General features: G+C 39.7%; 1 protein-coding gene across 9 annotated transcripts in view; it reads right to left on the reverse strand.

Annotated features, from left to right (window-relative positions):
- Positions 1 to 17,263, reverse strand: part of LOC141900544 (3',5'-cyclic-AMP phosphodiesterase 4C-like) — a 162,308-nt gene that overhangs the window by 32,465 nt on the left and 112,580 nt on the right. For 3 of the 9 annotated variants that reach the window (XM_074787486.1, XM_074787484.1, XM_074787483.1), the window contains exon 1: positions 2,695 to 3,150. The exons of 4 other annotated variants lie outside the window; for them this stretch is intronic. In XM_074787486.1, coding sequence (XP_074643587.1) covers positions 2,695 to 3,014 — 320 coding nt within the window. In that variant the 5' untranslated portion in view covers positions 3,015 to 3,150. Of the gene's footprint in view, positions 1 to 2,071; positions 2,194 to 2,694; positions 3,151 to 5,420; positions 5,641 to 17,263 lie in introns of those variants that run through there. 2 more of the 9 variants (XM_074787490.1, XM_074787495.1) reach the window with 2 other exon arrangements.

Consider the following 17,263-nt stretch of genomic DNA (forward strand, 5'->3'; position numbering starts at 1 on the left):
GTTAAGATTTGCCGGAGACCTTAAAATTTGATATATCATCTGTAACGCTGTTCTAGAGAAGAAACAAATCGATATTCGCTTTCAAAGCTTCCAAGAAAATCAATTACTTCGCCGCTCACGGTGTGCGCTCGAACCAAACTTAATTTTGATTTGTATCTATTTGATTACCTTTCGAATTCCGTCATGAAGATGATGTCAAAGTTTTCATCAAAATACGGATACATCAGACTCGGTCGCGATCAAAACATTGCGTGGGGTAACAGCGGTTCGATTTAGATACACTCAACGACGATTGAGAACGTTTTCAGAAAAGCATCAGACAAACGATAGATATCCAGTTTTAATTCCGGTTGCGAATAAAAATCATTCAAACAAACATTCTATTCCGTGAAAATAACAAAACCGATTTTCGTAGGATCCGATTTTCTGGGCAGAGGTATAAACTTCGCAGTAGATATTCTTAAGCCGTGCTCGGTAGGAATTTCCGTTCGTTTAGTTAAGAATTAACGTCGGATTAACGATATTCTATGAATCAGTCTATAGGCGTGTGTATTAAAAGTTAAACACGCATTACGAAGCTAAGGCGAATATTGTTCGAAATGATTTTACTTGGAATATCATGCTACCGTGACCGGAACGTCCGAACCATGACAGGTACAGTACCTTTAACCGCAGCACTGTTGACACCCGTCATTGAAATACGAAATGAGTGCCCTCTGGAGAAGACCGATATAGATTCCCGAGACTTTCGAATCATGCTCGGAAATGAATTTCGCCGCAAAAGTCAACATCGAATTTCTCAGTACCCATTATCACAAAAATTGAGAGGGGATCGAATTCCATTTTTGAAATACTTCAATTCGAAATTTCTATTTGTTGAAAGTACTTAAATGTGCATTTCCACCACGCGGTGTAGCTAATACAAATACTTCTACATCAGTCGACAAAGAAAGAATTAGAAAAACCGCAGCGCCGAGACTCAGATGTTTTCTGGTATGTAAAAAGACTTTCGACGACATTAAGAGGCACTAAATCATATCGAGTATACAAAGATTCTTCGCCAAAAAGAAAAACAATTGGTATGAAGTAGTGCCGCGTTGAATTTTTCATACTGACTTCACAATGAAGTTGCTTTGATGCTGAGGGAACTTGGCAGTTGGAGTAAACTTGCGATGATAAGAGCTAGAAGGTTGTGTCAGGGTAAACTCAACAACGCTTCCATATTATTTAAGAAAATTTGAGTCAGTCGCCAGTCATTGCAAAGAAATGATAAGCAAACCATCGAAGAGTTAACTGAAGTTTACACTTCTATGGCCAAACAAAACCGATCGAAATGGATTATTGCATTTTGGAGTTAGGGTGTGATGGTTGCCCCTGGTTCTGCATACTTACCTCTCGATTAAACCATCAACTAGGTTCAAATATAGCGTTGATATATATCGCACCATTCTCTAACGGAATATTCAAGTTTACGAGCGCCGTGAGCAAGGTGGTTGCAGACCATTTTAATATTATCACAGCAAGGAGCCTACTGCTTTTTTAGAAAATGTTAGAAAATACCTATTCCTGCCAATACGAAACCTAAGCATTTGATACAAAGCAGAATGGTTTGGCTGCAGTTTTTCTAGTCAGTTTGCACCAGTAACCTTTACAATCAATCTATAAACAGCGGTAGCCGAACAGAAGCATATAACATACGTATACATATACATAACGATGATAAATGCTTTAAGATTTGCAGTAAAAAATAGAGCACGCATTACATAACGCAGCCTGAAGTATACAATGAAATAGGATATAGTAGCAAAGATCAATGGTAGCTGTTTTGATGGCCCTGTAACGAACGAACGGAACGTCTATTTTATCGCATGAAAAAAAGTTCTATCACCAGAACATCGAGAACGCATCATTAAATTCTTGTATACACGATCTAAATACAGTAGAATAGGTAAAATTTGATATAAATAAACACATTCCTGCCGACTGAACTCTGCAAATGGAAGCTAATTAAGTAAAAATGTCTGGAATTATGTTTTCGACCGACCGGTGGGTTAAGAAAGGGGTCATTTACCTCGAAGGTAGATTATCAGACATCAGCAACGGTAAACCTCACAATAAGATTGCCTCATTAGTAGCTACTCTCCGTTGCCTTTCATCAAGTAGCCGGCAATTTGGCACGTAGTAATTTCGTGCGATTTGGATCAGCTGCGGCAACACATACTCTGATGTGAAGCCGCCCTAATCCTGTGACATTTAAGGTCACTTAATGCCTTTATTCGTAACATCATCATTTTCGTAACATCGTTTCCCCGAAAATGTACCTACATACGCGCGTATCCATAAAAACAAGAAAATTACGCATAATTGCCCTATCATTTCAAAATAGACTGATATATGTTTATCGAGGACGCATCGAACCCTCCAGCTCGTAACAAGGTGACATTCCGAAGATTAGCGTCACCCACGAAGCAACGGGTAATACCATCAGTCATACGCAAAATTCGATATTTCTCATAATTATTGTCAACTGACAAATCGAATGAATGATGGATAGCTCGATGTATAATATGCTGGTATAATACAGTTTGTATTTGCACACAGGAGGTAAAGCACGAGATGACTATAATTGGACGCAACATAACCCGCAATTGGGTATATATACCAAAAAGGTATTATTAGAATAAGTAGAATTACCTCTGTAACCTCAGATCCAAGCGCATACTGCCCGTATGCGGGTACCTCTTATGATGCGCCGATAACCAGGAGAATCCCGTCGCCCCGCCGTGGCACCCGAGTTTTTGGGCCGATCCGAGCTCGTGATGAAATCGACCCGATCGCTCGTACGTCGACGACGAGAACGACGGTGCCGACCGCGCGTGGTTCAGATGGCTGTCGACGTCCTCTCGAACCCATTGATGAATCGGTACCGGGTGCATACTGCTATCCGCGATGCCCGTCGTCTGACCGCAGCTTACGGAACGGTGGTAATACACTTTTCCCGGTTGATTCTGCATTATGGCGTCCGCTGCCGCTACGTGACCCGCGTTACCCGGTAAGGCAGTGCCAATTTTGTTGATCGACCTCGATGATTCGAAAACCTCGCTATTATCGTCGGTCCAACTCAATCCCGAGTCGCCGCTTCCCGATGAGATGCGAAACACTACCCGCTCCGACGGCTGTTGTTGAGACGGATTCTCACTCGCGTTGACTTTTGACGAGATCTCTTGTACCGGTCTAGCAGTTCCACTTGGCTGCGATTTCGTCATCGGTTGCGCCGTCTCTGGTTTAGCGGGAACTTGACCTCTCTGCGGATTTCTCGTCGACACTAGTTTTCGCTGAACGCTCGAGTCCATCCGATGACTAGGTTTCGTACCGGGCTGTGTATTCGCAGATTTTTGCGACGTTTCCACGAAGGATCTCGGTTGACTGCTCTGGGGAGTCGTAACCGTCGAAGGTTTTAGCGATAAATCCATCTGACGAAGCCCCGAACCTGGCGCCGTTCCAGCGGATTGCGGTTTCATCTGAATTCTTTTATTAGCCGAATCCAATCCAGTTTTATTAGGTTGATGATACGGTTGTTGCGGTGTAGCCGGCGAATGTTGTCTCATAGCAGCAGTCGCTTCCGAAATTTCAGCCCCCTGACGATTGATGCGTCTGTCATTCTTCTGTAGACATGAAACGGATGGCGGCGGATTCGTCGCCATTCTCACAGCTACAGGCCGCACGGTTTTTCCTCTCCGCTCTAGCGCACTACGCGTATCTTGGCGAATCGAGGAGGAAATGTCGGTTCGCTTTCGGCAAAAATCGACACCATCAACACCTGCCGAACCAGACGACGAAATATGCGTTGTAGTTGTAGTTGTTGCTGCCGCTTTTCTCGAAGTTGAGGATGAACTGATATGCACGGTAGTCGTATGCTGTGAATACTTGTATTTCGACGAACGATGCGTTGATTGTGTGAATCTCGGTAGACCCGACATTATTATTATTACCCAGAGTTATGACCTAGTATCCTGGTTTTTTTCCCGCTGGCAAATAAAAAACATTCAACAGCGATGGGACGATGCCAACAAAACGCGTGGCGTTGACTTCCCGTCAAACGAAGTCACAATCGGTCAAACAATGAACTAAAACAAAGCCGAACCGTAAAAACGTGCCGATCGTGTTTATTCGGCGGTTTCTATCTAAGCAATATTCCGCGCATGCATCGACGGCGTGGATACAAATCGCAACCAAAGCTCGCAAATCCAGCCGGTCGATCGGTTGGTAGTAAACGGTGGCGGCGACGACGACGAGTCGGACGGCAAATAATTCCCGATTCGATTTACGAGATTCATCGGTATACGCCGAACGAGCAATCAACGATTGGTAGATTTTCGCGAACGCGCGATAATGAAACCGCAGACCGACCGCGAGAACATGGTCAGCTAATGACCGAACGATCTCACGTAATGTTGTTAAGCTTCGTCTGCATATTCGAGCCTGTATTCATAGAAATGAATTCGTCTGAACCGGAGAGTGGCAATGGGAATAGAAACTCTCACCGGTATGATATCCTATGCCAACTGAACCTTTCCAGCAAAGTGATGAATTATGCTAATGCATAGAATATATATAAACTGCTTCGACTTTAATTGCGGCTGTATACCATATTGTGGTGTTTACCTTCAATAAAATATGCGCAAACTAGTCTTACCGCCGCACCTATCAGCATTAATATATTCCATATTTGAAATTAATATATTTGATGTTGAAATTAATTTCCAGTACGAAAAGTCTTCAATAAATTCATATCAAGCAAAGTAAATGTTCAAAATAATAATAACAAAATCTAATTGAGGCAAAATCTCACCTTTCTTTTCTTTTGAATTTAAGGTACACCGATTCATATAATGACCTAATCTTTCCTTCAATTTTGATCGCCTTTTTTCCAACTATACACTTTTCTAATCCGTCGCATGGATTAAAAAATCAATTCTTTCGAGCTACCTTCCACGTATACAACAAATGGATAATATAAGGTATGGTACTATAAAAACAAATCGCTATGTTTACCATCAATACCATTTTCTTAATAAAATATACCAGGGAGGGATGATGGTGGCACTTCCACCGGTACTAAGTAAGAAAATTCAAAGGTCAGATATTTCAGGCTGGTACCTAGGAGGATGGTGTGGATGCAAGCACACCTCCCTGCGAGATCCCGAGTTCTGCTTATTTTTGTCAAAGAAAATTATTAGATTACATAAATGTTTCAGTGACTCTGTTATAAGAAATACTATCTTACATTGGCCGGAAATGCATCTAAAATGCTTCAAATTTTCAAAATTGTCTTTCCATACCCCTCGCCCGCTACTATGTCAAATAAGTTTTGTTAAATTCACACCCACCCACAACAAGTTTCAAATAAGGGATATTACCATAAACAGCATAAATGCTGCACAACAGCGAAACCGCTTGTGAATCTTTCGTAGAACCACTCCATAGGCGAGGTGACCAACGTGCCGAGTAACCATCCTAACTGCAATATCATCAGTAGCAACACATTTAGCGTCTAAGCCATAATTTCACAATTGAAAAAATGATTTCATCAAGAATCATCGTTGCCAGTCTTTACATATTGAGCGGCAGAACTGCCTTTCAAACGTTCAATTCACAGACCATTATTCTAATATTCTTACATTTCAAGAACATATGCATGCATATATATAGATATTCAAGCCACAGCCACAAAGGCTTGGAATTGAGAAAATAATTCATTGTAGGCGCAGACGTCAAATTTGAAAGAACGCTAGCTCGTCAAATAATAAAAGTCATTGAAATATTTTCGACGTACTATTTGCGCTAACGCAAGGATTTAATTACCCCATATATCGACAAGTGCCTTTCTTTGAACGTAACAAGTTTATATGCGGGGAAAAAAAAGAAAGCCATGTAAAAACCAAAGGTCATTTAAGGTATATGGAACTGGTTATTATGAACCAGATTGACGAATGTTGGTCGGCGCCAGATCTATGAAAGGACACATACCATCTGAACCCGAACCTTGCAAAACAAACTTTCTCAGGTCATTTCACAATACAATAAAACCCACTATAACAGAATATACCCACTATTTCCTTGAAATGGAAATAGGCCTACTTCCGAAAACTGACTAAAATGGAGAAAAAGATTTCTTCACATAAACTCGCTTTAAAAGTTTCACAATCCTTTGTTAGCTACATCTAAAATTAAACTGCTAAATATCAAAGTTATAAATTGAATCACATTGATGTAAAATGTAAATTGTTTTAAAAACTGGCTTATTCTTACATATTTTTTTCATGTCAACCTGACTATCGATTTTAAAAAAAAGTTCATCTAAACAAACAATTAAGAATGAAATGCTCACCTCACCTGCTCCCCGCCCACCCTCCGAAAGATTAACTTAAACTATAAATTGGCTAATTTTTTATCGATTTTCTTTTTTTGCGACGACAACCACCTCGCTCACCTGTGAGTCGTACGGACGGACGGATGGATGGATCGTAGATGCCGACACAGACGAGTTCGGAAAAACGAAACAAAAAATTCATTTTCGATCGCATTTATACAGCGTATAGAAACCGAAAGCAAGGTGCTGAGGAAAGATAGCGCCGATTAATCGATTTGGAATAAATAAATCCCTTCGGAATTATAGAAAATGTCATTGCGCTAAAAATCCAATATATTCAATGCGGGACAGAAAATCCGCGCTGATATCTAAAAGGTTTATTTGCATTGTACGAAGTCGCCACTTTTATTGACTTTCTTTTACCCTGACGTGCAAGTTGTTTTCCCTAACTTGAATGCGCTAAGAATCCAATCCATTAACACACAGCCAAATACATAAGACAGACGGAAACAGTTTGATTATCTAGCAATCTCAACAAATTTCCCCGACTTTTCCCTAAATCTTGAACTGTTTAACAAAATTTCCAGACCATTCCCTGACTTTCTTTAAGAAAAGAAATTTCCCTGACTTATTGCTATTTTCCCCCCAAAATTTCCTGACTTTCATAAAGAAAAAAATTTCCCTGCCGTTTCCCTGATTTCCAGGTAAGTGGGCACCCTGTTGTACAGTTTAATTACTTAGTTTTTTTGTGAACTAATTTTCAATATTTGAGTGCTTATTGATTTTTCTACGCTTCTCTCCACAGCAACAACAACAACAACAACAACGGAAGATCTGCAGCGGTGGCGGCGATGTCGTCGATAATATATTAACGTTAGACGATGATGATTACGCCGATTTCCGGCGCTGCTTCGCGCCAGATAAGAGCTCCATTAACGCGTAATCGCGCCGTACCACGCGACTGATAATACGTCTATATCGAGACTGATTAATATAAAAAGACTTAGCCCGCCGGGTAATTGTTTCGAAATAAGAGAACGTAAACAAAACCATCGACTTACAATATAAAATCTATTATTGCTTATGATGACGATGATAATGATGATGAACGCTCATCATACATCGACGGTGATTAATCGGGAATGAACGGTCCCTTCGTATTTCTGATGCATCAGGCGAAGTAATATTCGATAACTAATTGCATCGGTAAATATATCGACTGACGAATTTTCGCGTCTGGCAACTCATCCGTTCTCGTAACTCAGCATCGTCGTAAAGAGTTACGCGCGCAGCGTCGCAAACGCGAATATTGGATGCTGTTTACCGCGCTCAATATCTTTCGTTTAATTGCGGCTGCAAATATACCGGCTGGAGAAAATTTAATGTTTGGCAACTCGTCACTGCTCTTATTACCGGCGACACCGTAAAATGTTACACGCACTCCTATAATCTGGAAAATTGGATGGCTCGATGCTCGGTAATAAAGCTCTCGAATTAGGTTGGTTCCTGGTAAGAATACTAGATGGCGACAGTGACCAATACGTTAATTTCATACTCCCTGAATTAGTGTTCCAACACTAGATGGCGAACGTGAGAAAAGTGCATATCTTGAAAATACCTAAGCACAGATTTTAAGTTGATTTTCAAAACGTTTCCACGATCAGAAGAAATTTGATCTTTTCACCTAAATACTAAAATGCCAATTAATTCTATATTCTTCTGATCTGTATTGTTGACTACCTATCTATCTAACTACATTGTATTTATCTATCTAAATAAGAACTAATAAATTAACGACGTCAAAAAGAGCAAAAAATAAAACACATTCTCCTCATTACATGATGTGTTGCGTGTGTTTGTGACTAGTAGTTAGCCAACAAAGTCACTTTTACCGACTGTCAACGATGTTGTCTTTAATGCATCAGTCATTGATTGTCAGGCGAAGTACATTACATGACAAATTGCAGACTCCGTCGGGCAAAAACACGAACCCAACTGCAATACGCGAAATGGGATGGACGTGGATGGGAGTTCATCAATTACGCATAAAAATACTACAGAGAAATACATGCGAGGATCGAGTATCGTCACGTATGTGGCCGACCATCACATCGAAAAAACCATAGATTCGACTTACAGTTTATTACCACTGGTTGCACAGTTCGGACTTCATTACTTACCTAAAAGATAAGAATAAGAACATAGCAATAAGTCACCGGGTTCGACTAGGAAAAAAAGTATTCAACATACGAAGCCATCGCTTGAATACGCAAAATATACAAGGGAATTAGCAGGCGAAACCAAGTCGCGAAGTTGTACAGATACAGAGTTCGCCGCGGCGTCCATCCGTATTAAACAGGGATTCCGAAAATGGAGTTGCTCCCAAATCCAATAAAGCCATACATGACATGCATATACCAAACATGTAATCTCTTCAATTCGAACTTACGGAAATTACTAATAAGGTTAGACTGGCACAGAACGGGGTTTGTCGTAATGCTTAGCCGCATTCATACAACTTCTCAAGAAAATCGAATTACTCTCAAGGCTTATTCCAATATGAAGGGGTATAATCAAACGCGACCAAATATATGATAGGTTGAATTTGAATTGAAATAATTCTCTACATCAAATAATCTAGATTTTGGGAGAAATCAAGATGCTAATGGTCCTCCCCCTGTATCAATATAAAGACTATCCATTGTATTTTGATGGGTTTATTCATCTTATTCAGTTCTTGATTCACTTCATTCCTACTCATTAAAAACTTTGAGGTTCAGGTATTTTTTTGCAGAACAAAAAACATCGAAGGATCTGACAGAGTAATGGTGTCAAGGTCGACGTGAACCTAGATGTCACTGAACTTGATTCTAAGATGCTTCATGGCACGCAGCAGCCGTACATGTCAGGTAGATCAAGTGATCTACACCGGAATGCAAACTGCATATTATTCAGATCATTAGTGACATCACTCAGGTAACACCACTGAGCTATGATACGATATCAAACTTTCACGAAGATGCATCATGAGCTGTGCATGGCTACGTAACAGGAACAAGTTTGCGAGAAATATCTTGCAGATCGCATTGTTGGACTTTCGTCAAATCTGACAGCAGCATTTAAGCTCATCTGCCCTTTTTATTTAAACAATGGGATGGTGTCACTTGATCTACGACCCTGCCAAGATTATCCAAGCTAGACATTACATTGATTTACAGATAAAAATATGAAAGACACACAAAATCATTTATCGAATTTTTCGATGACTAATCAGTCCATGATTCACAAACCAATTTCCGTGATTTTTGTAGATGAATCAATTGATTGGGCAGGACTGATTAACCGCTCAATTATGCAACTGTGATGTTATTGCATAACGTCTATTTTTCTTCGCATAGGAGGAAAAAAATGTTTTGCGTGCAACTTTTGTAGACAAACAAAAAAAAGAATCAATACGAGTCAGAGCAATTATGTATACTGCTTCAGCGCGTCCACTTCTATTTCCCAGGTTACCAATATATATATATATATATATATATATATATATATATATATATATATATATATATATATATATATATGTATACACCACGTACTGTAATCCATTGAATAAACTATAAGATAATGTATGCACTAAGCCTAAGTAATCATTTTAGTCTACCGTAAAGGAAGGAGACGATCTTTATCCGAGCTAAAGAAAGTTAATCCCTGTGAGAGAGACATCGACTAATAGCATCTCGAGTTACAAAACAATATTATCTTCTGAAGCATCCATATCAGTCGTTATTACGGCCAAGTCTCCAGACGATAAACGTTCGTTCGGCGAGGAAGTATTAAAAACCGGTTTCATCATGAGAAATTGATGTTTGACTCAATAAAATGTATATTACACATCACGCATTACACTAAGCTCTATAAATCCGGTGTCGGGGAAATGGCGGTAGACTTTTTTCGTCTTCGCCAACGCAGTAGCCAAACCGTCGGAAATTTTCTCTAAAGGCTCGTTGAAACAAGTCTAGACCAATATCCGATATCGTTATCGCCGGACGGTCGCGGCGAGAGCTAGGTAGATCTTCGGAGTTCGTCGCAAATTACAGCTCTTCCGCTCATTAAGCTTCAAGGCCTCGTTGGACATTTCTTTATGGGAATTTGGCTGATATGCACTGGAAAAAGGAAATTCCGCATCGGAGCATTCAGCCGCGAATGAACTTTCCGTCCTATCGATATCAATCAATATGCACTCAAGATCGTATCCCGTTGTCGATCATGGTCACAGGGTCTTAATGGGATTGATTTGTTATCGGTTGGAAGGGAATTGTACTTTGACCTACGAGATATAAACAGGTGATAATCGATATGCCTTGGCACTGTCATGTTCAATAATCCATTTCAGATCTTTATCCGAGCTAAAGAAAGTTAATCCCTGTGAGAGAGACATCGACTAATAGCATCTCGAGTTACAAAACAATATTATCTTCTGAAGCATCCATATCAGTCGTTATTACGGCCAAGTCTCCAGACGATAAACGTTCGTTCGGCGAGGAAGTATTAAAAACCGGTTTCATCATGAGAAATTGATGTTTGACTCAATAAAATGTATATTACACATCACGCATTACACTAAGCTCTATAAATCCGGTGTCGGGGAAATGGCGGTAGACTTTTTTCGTCTTCGCCAACGCAGTAGCCAAACCGTCGGAAATTTTCTCTAAAGGCTCGTTGAAACAAGTCTAGACCAATATCCGATATCGTTATCGCCGGACGGTCGCGGCGAGAGCTAGGTAGATCTTCGGAGTTCGTCGCAAATTACAGCTCTTCCGCTCATTAAGCTTCAAGGCCTCGGACATTTCTTTATGGGAATTTGGCTGATATGCACTGGAAAAAGGAAATTCCGCATCGGAGCATTCAGCCGCGAATGAACTTTCCGTCCTATCGATATCAATCAATATGCACTCAAGATCGTATCCCGTTGTCGATCATGGTCACAGGGTCTTAATGGGATTGATTTGTTATCGGTTGGAAGGGAATTGTACTTTGACCTACGAGATATAAACAGGTGATAATCGATATGCCTTGGCACTGTCATGTTCAATAATCCATTTCAGACTTGAACTGACGCTGAACTTTCGCCCAACTAATATCTGACTTAAAGGATCAGTAAGAGATATCCCTCTTGGATGCATAGGTTTAGATGGGCTCGCTTATGCTGGATTTCCATTGCCCAGTTTGTCTGTCATCTGGGTAACAACGTATTAACCCTGCCTTATCTCTAGCTTGATGGTGCAGTCGACAGTTTGTAAACTTGTTAGCATAGGCAGCAGTTCTCAAAATCATTACACACAAGGTTTCATGTGTAACAACTTCAGCCATTTAAAATTCTACAAGCAAACAAAGTGGCTTTTGGTATATCGACCACGAACCCTCGAAGAGCATGCAGCGGCCAACATTACTCGGGGTGCTTATTGTTTGCTCTTGATTAACTTCTGTTGGATTAAATGTTGTTACAAGGTTAACGTCAGTAATGGTTGGATCTCTAATCGAAGTTGTTGATAATCACCCAAAGGTAGATGATTAGGGGATTCAAAGAAAAATATTGATACATGAAGTTGTTCGCCCTTTCTCGGCCTGGGTTTATGCCAAATAAGATGGAAAGCATAATTTCTCTTTATGATGTTTAGGTTGAAGAAACGAAGAAAAAAGCAGGTGCTTTGGGGATTGGTTTCTCAGTGACAAACCAGGGTGGCCACTTTTATTTGACTCGCTTTTACCCCGACTATTCCCTGAAATGCGCGTTGTTTTTCCCTGACTCGATCCGCTAAGAATCCACACAATTATCACAGTCTAAGACAGAAACTGATTGATTTTACACGCGATCTAACAATGTCATTAAATTTCCCTGATTTTTTTTTTTCAAAGACGAGAAATTTCCCCGATTTCCAGGCAAGTGGCCGCCCTGCCGTCAATTTGGGTTGGGAGAAGGTTGAAAATAGCAACGAACGAAAAATAGAATTCGATTCCAATCAAGAAGATGTTTCCAGCTATCATACACAGCGCTCGGGGATAGAAACACAAGCGCGTCGCTATTAAAAACCGCAACTTCAAAGACGCGCCATATAATCGAGAGAATCGGATTGATTGTGTGACCACGAAGTTAATATGTTCGTTTTCGTGACGTTTTCTTTCGAACAACCGAAGCGAACCGATCCTCGATCAGAGATCTATGCATACAAATGTGATCTTAATGGATTCTTCGCTTAGTTAGTCACGTGATAATTAACAAGACAAGAGATCCACGCGCGCAACTAGAAGCAAACTGACAAGACAAATTCATTAGATGAAAATGCACGACATTCAAACGATATTGCCTGGAAACATCCGTAACAATGTCAAGTCAAGCATCCGTAACAATATGAAGTCAAGCTAGATGTTCAGTTTGAATCTATGTATATTGAGAATGATCTTATAATTGGATCTACTTGAGACGGTACCTCACTGGCAGCAGCATTGTAGAGATGTTAGTTAAAACCAGGCTAAGCTTAGAACAACGAGATTTTTCAATCCAGAGCTACTAGATTGAACCCTGGTGCCGAGGGGTGACTGTTGATCGCCGGTTGATAGCAACTTGCAATAGGGAAGCGATTTACAGACCAGAATTAACAAAATCAAACAATACCGTTCTAAGGTTAGGACTACTTTCACGAAGGACAGCCATATGGTCTGAACTAGAGCGCGCCGAAAGAATACTTTGATCTATCAGCGCAATTTTGTTGGTCGAAAAAAATTTTTCTATCACCATTGATGGGAGCAACTTCACTGTGAACGAAATGTTTGATATTGTCCCTTGCAATCTAAGGCTGGCGAAGGTTGACTCACAACTGCTGTGATTGTCCATAACCGTGTGCGACAGAGTATGTCACTTGTGAGGGGAGATGGTCAAGGCAAATGGCAGAAAGTAGCTCATTGTGACCATCCTCGCTTGCCAGGGTTTGATTATCATCTGCCGAAGCTCATATCAACACAAACCCTGCTGCAAACCCTTCATTGGTCTATTACATTGCCCAAGATTTCATGGCCGAACTGGTTGCAGCTGAGCAGCCCACCAGTCTACGTATTAAGCCAATCAGATGCGTAGCGATTCTGCCCGAGAAAAACAACGCATCTGATTGGCTTAATACTGGCAAGTGAGGATGCATTGTGACAGGCAGTCCCCAGGTGAATCAGTTCCCTGGTCTTTGTGACGCGAGTGTCAGTATGGTCGCAGAAAATCTTGTTGCAACGAGTCGCTGGGCCGACTCACATCCGCCTAAAAACTATGATCAGTTGCAGTTGCTTGAGCCTACAGATGAAAATTTAGGGGAAACCCATGTTTCTTTCAAAATGTGGAAAATGGATCGAAGAATGGATGATGCTTTAATTAATGATTTGTAAATAATGATTTTTTCATATTGGAAACATTAGCACTTAAATTCGCTTCATTTGTATATGAATAGGCTCAGCGTATGGCTGTGGGCCTAAAAATCAAAAAAGGCTTAAAAGGTGTTGTGCTGTGGCCAAGGGCTTGTACTCAGAAATACATTAGTTTTGTCAGAAATGTACAATATCACCCGAGGCAAAACAGAGATCAGTATACATGTATAAATAAACATTGTTTCATGCTATCAGACTTTCCTATTACAGATAAAATTGAACTCTGCATTCGATATTTAAAAAGGTCTATTTACGTAAGTAATTCAAATTGTACCTTCAGCTTCGCAACATGCCTTGAAAATAGCCCGCAGTAAATACGTGATCAGCGCATCTAACGCATGATAACTGGTGTCATTAGTGTGTTGCGTTATGAAATGACGTCAATTGTTGGCAGAGACGAAGGAAGTCGATGCTGATGAAAACAGGACATGATGTATCAGCAGCCATTGTAGAAGATGGGAGACAATTACGAATTAGCGCCTAATCACCTAAACAATGTTCCAGGCATCGTACCTCCTATTTTGTATGTTGGTTTTACTATCATTATCAGTCACGTATCTCCTAGGGAACATATTTTGCTCCATGGAGTGATTATTTTTCAATTTGTTACACCTTCGTAGTTAGGCGAAAAAGTTCGATACGACATGGATCCGGAGCAATGAAGAAGTAATTTTCATAATGAATTGACTAATTCATCAGTTTATGTACACTTTTTGCAAATAGCTTCCATCTTAGGTCTTGTTTTTGGGCATGTCAAATTACCCCATATCTGCTTGTTATGCGGACCCTTATGTATAGCATATTCCAAGAACTGAGATATTACTATAAGGTTGCCCTCATATATAATATATATATATATATATATATATATATATATATATATATATATATATATATATATATATATATATATATATATATATATATATATATATATATATATATATATATATATATATATATATATATATATATATATTATATATAAGCGAAAGCACATTGATATATATATATTGATCTAAATTTAAAAAATAAATGATAATGATAATAAGGGTTGCCCATTGAGCGATGAAAAATGAAGCTCTTTAAAGCTTATGTGGGGGATATGCGCGAAGAAACTTAATCAGCTATTCCATGTTTTCATATTATAACAAGAGATTAAAATCATGTTTCCTAAATGCCTTCTTACATCGAAAAATACTGAAATCTCGCGCGACATTCTACATTCAACCATAGAGCTGAAACAAACTTTCGCGATAAAACAAAACCCCAAAGCATTGCACATTCTTAAAAACCAGATATGAAAACCTTGATACTTTCTAATATCTTTAACTGGTTTCAAACGCAGCGGAGAAACTTTGTTCTCTAATCTATCAAACCCACGTTATTTCCGGTGCATTCCGTGGGTTGAATGAACATCAATCTCAATCCAAGACCGACACAGTCGAAACCATGCTCTGAATATTAATGATTTTTGTCAATTTACAGCATTATCAGGAACGGGTTTTTCACCAATGATTCAAATGTCATTGTCTTACTAACATTTCGAAATACTTTTTGATAGATTATTACGTGCCAAATTTGGTACGACCAAAAACGTCTGAACAGGCGCGAGCCAAATCTTGCGTTAGAATTGCAACTGGTTCCGGAATTGACTCACTTCGCTTTGATTAAGCATTGTTTAGTATCAAGTGAGTGGTGTATGTGTGAACCCGATCTCTAATTAGGAACAGGCCAAATTTCGCTCGAGCCTGATCCGTGCCAATTTAGCCCAGGCCACATCACCTCTGCGTGATCGCGGCTTCCAACCGTTGTCAAAAGGAAACCTGCCCTATTCAAATAACATTTATCATCCATCATAATGGCTGGTCAAAGAGGATGAGTTGTAAGTGATCGAAATTTCATAAACGATATAACTAATTGACAATCATGTCCAGCTCTGATGAAACCTTTGCCTCTTAAAAAGCCATTGCCCCAAAGACACCATTCCTTCATTCAGCTTATTATCCCCACCCGGCGCACAAGTAAAAGGAACTTCCATTTATAACATTATTGATCCGTACATTCCCACTACAGGATGTTTTGGTTGCTGGGAGAGCGCTGTAGAAAAAGCCGGTATCGATTGTGCGTCTGTCAGTTTGAATACGGATTGATTATGACGAAATGAGTCGACTTTCCTGTCGCGGCAAGTGCGCAGCGGAATGACCGCGCTTATATTCACCCGCCAGTGATTGTAACAAGCAATTTACGATAGTTGTGACGCACCGATGACGCCATTTTCATGTCCCGCGGCGTACGGACGATTCCGGGGCTTAGGTCCGATCTTTTAATAAACTTCATCGCCTAATGATGCTACTTATATTTCTCGATGTTTGCGTATCTGTTTACGTTATTTCCGCGGATTATTTCACCGCACGCGAACATGACACTGACGCCGAATATCCGACGATTTCAAATGACAACCGGGCGACGTAAATACTGCAAATTTAATTAGCAAACCGGAGAAGTAACAGGAAATATGAATACAACATCAATATTTCCACATTCTGTGCAAGGAGCAGCCTTTCATATCACTTCGAAAGATCGTATTTATGAATATACATGTATACTCGAACGTCTCAGGTTTTTGAAGAAAAATCAATGTACAGTTGTCAGATGATTTAATCCGCGTTCGAATCATAGGAAGCCGTATTTGATAAACCAACGAGAATCCGAAATGATCTTGTCAGAAAAATCATCTTCTATGTAATCTGACCATGTCATTTTATCCGTGTTACATGAAAACCTCTTTTGAGAATTGGATGACGCACGAGTCCCTAGAAATAAGTTGGCGATCAAATTGTCTAAGCGGTGTTAGATTAAAAAATTACTTTCAGAATATCATGGCTGGAAAAATAAACCACTAGTCCCTAGGAATAAGACTAGACCCTCACATCCCTGGGAAAATTAATGTTTAAGATACATCAAGTTTTTTTTTGGTAGCATTCGAATATGTTTTCTCCACTTTCGAGAACATCTTACTAAAGTATGTAATGATGTAAAGCGAAGTCATGTTTAGGTTATACAAAATGTAAATTGTTGGAAAATTTTTTTTCTCAAAACAACGCAAAAATCTTTCATCCGCTAGTCATACCTGAGAATATGAAGCGATTTTCACAAAAATTTGTTTATCTCCTTCGAAGAATTTGTTTATTGTTTAATTCTGACAATAACTTGCATGCTTAACTCAATGAAAATGAACATTCTTCATTTGTGTTGTGCCAAAACTGCTGCGTGGAATTCTGCATTGAATGAAGTTCACGAATGGCTGGGTATGAAAGCAATAATTAAAAGCTATGTTCACACAAATTTCATGGGGCACTAAACCAGCATTCACACGAGGATTTCACTATGGTACTGAAATACAGGTCTTAGCAAGCATCC

This window comes from Tubulanus polymorphus, chromosome 2 (genome assembly GCF_964204645.1).
Source record: "Tubulanus polymorphus chromosome 2, tnTubPoly1.2, whole genome shotgun sequence".
NCBI classification, from domain to species: Eukaryota; Metazoa; Nemertea; class Palaeonemertea; order Tubulaniformes; family Tubulanidae; genus Tubulanus; species Tubulanus polymorphus.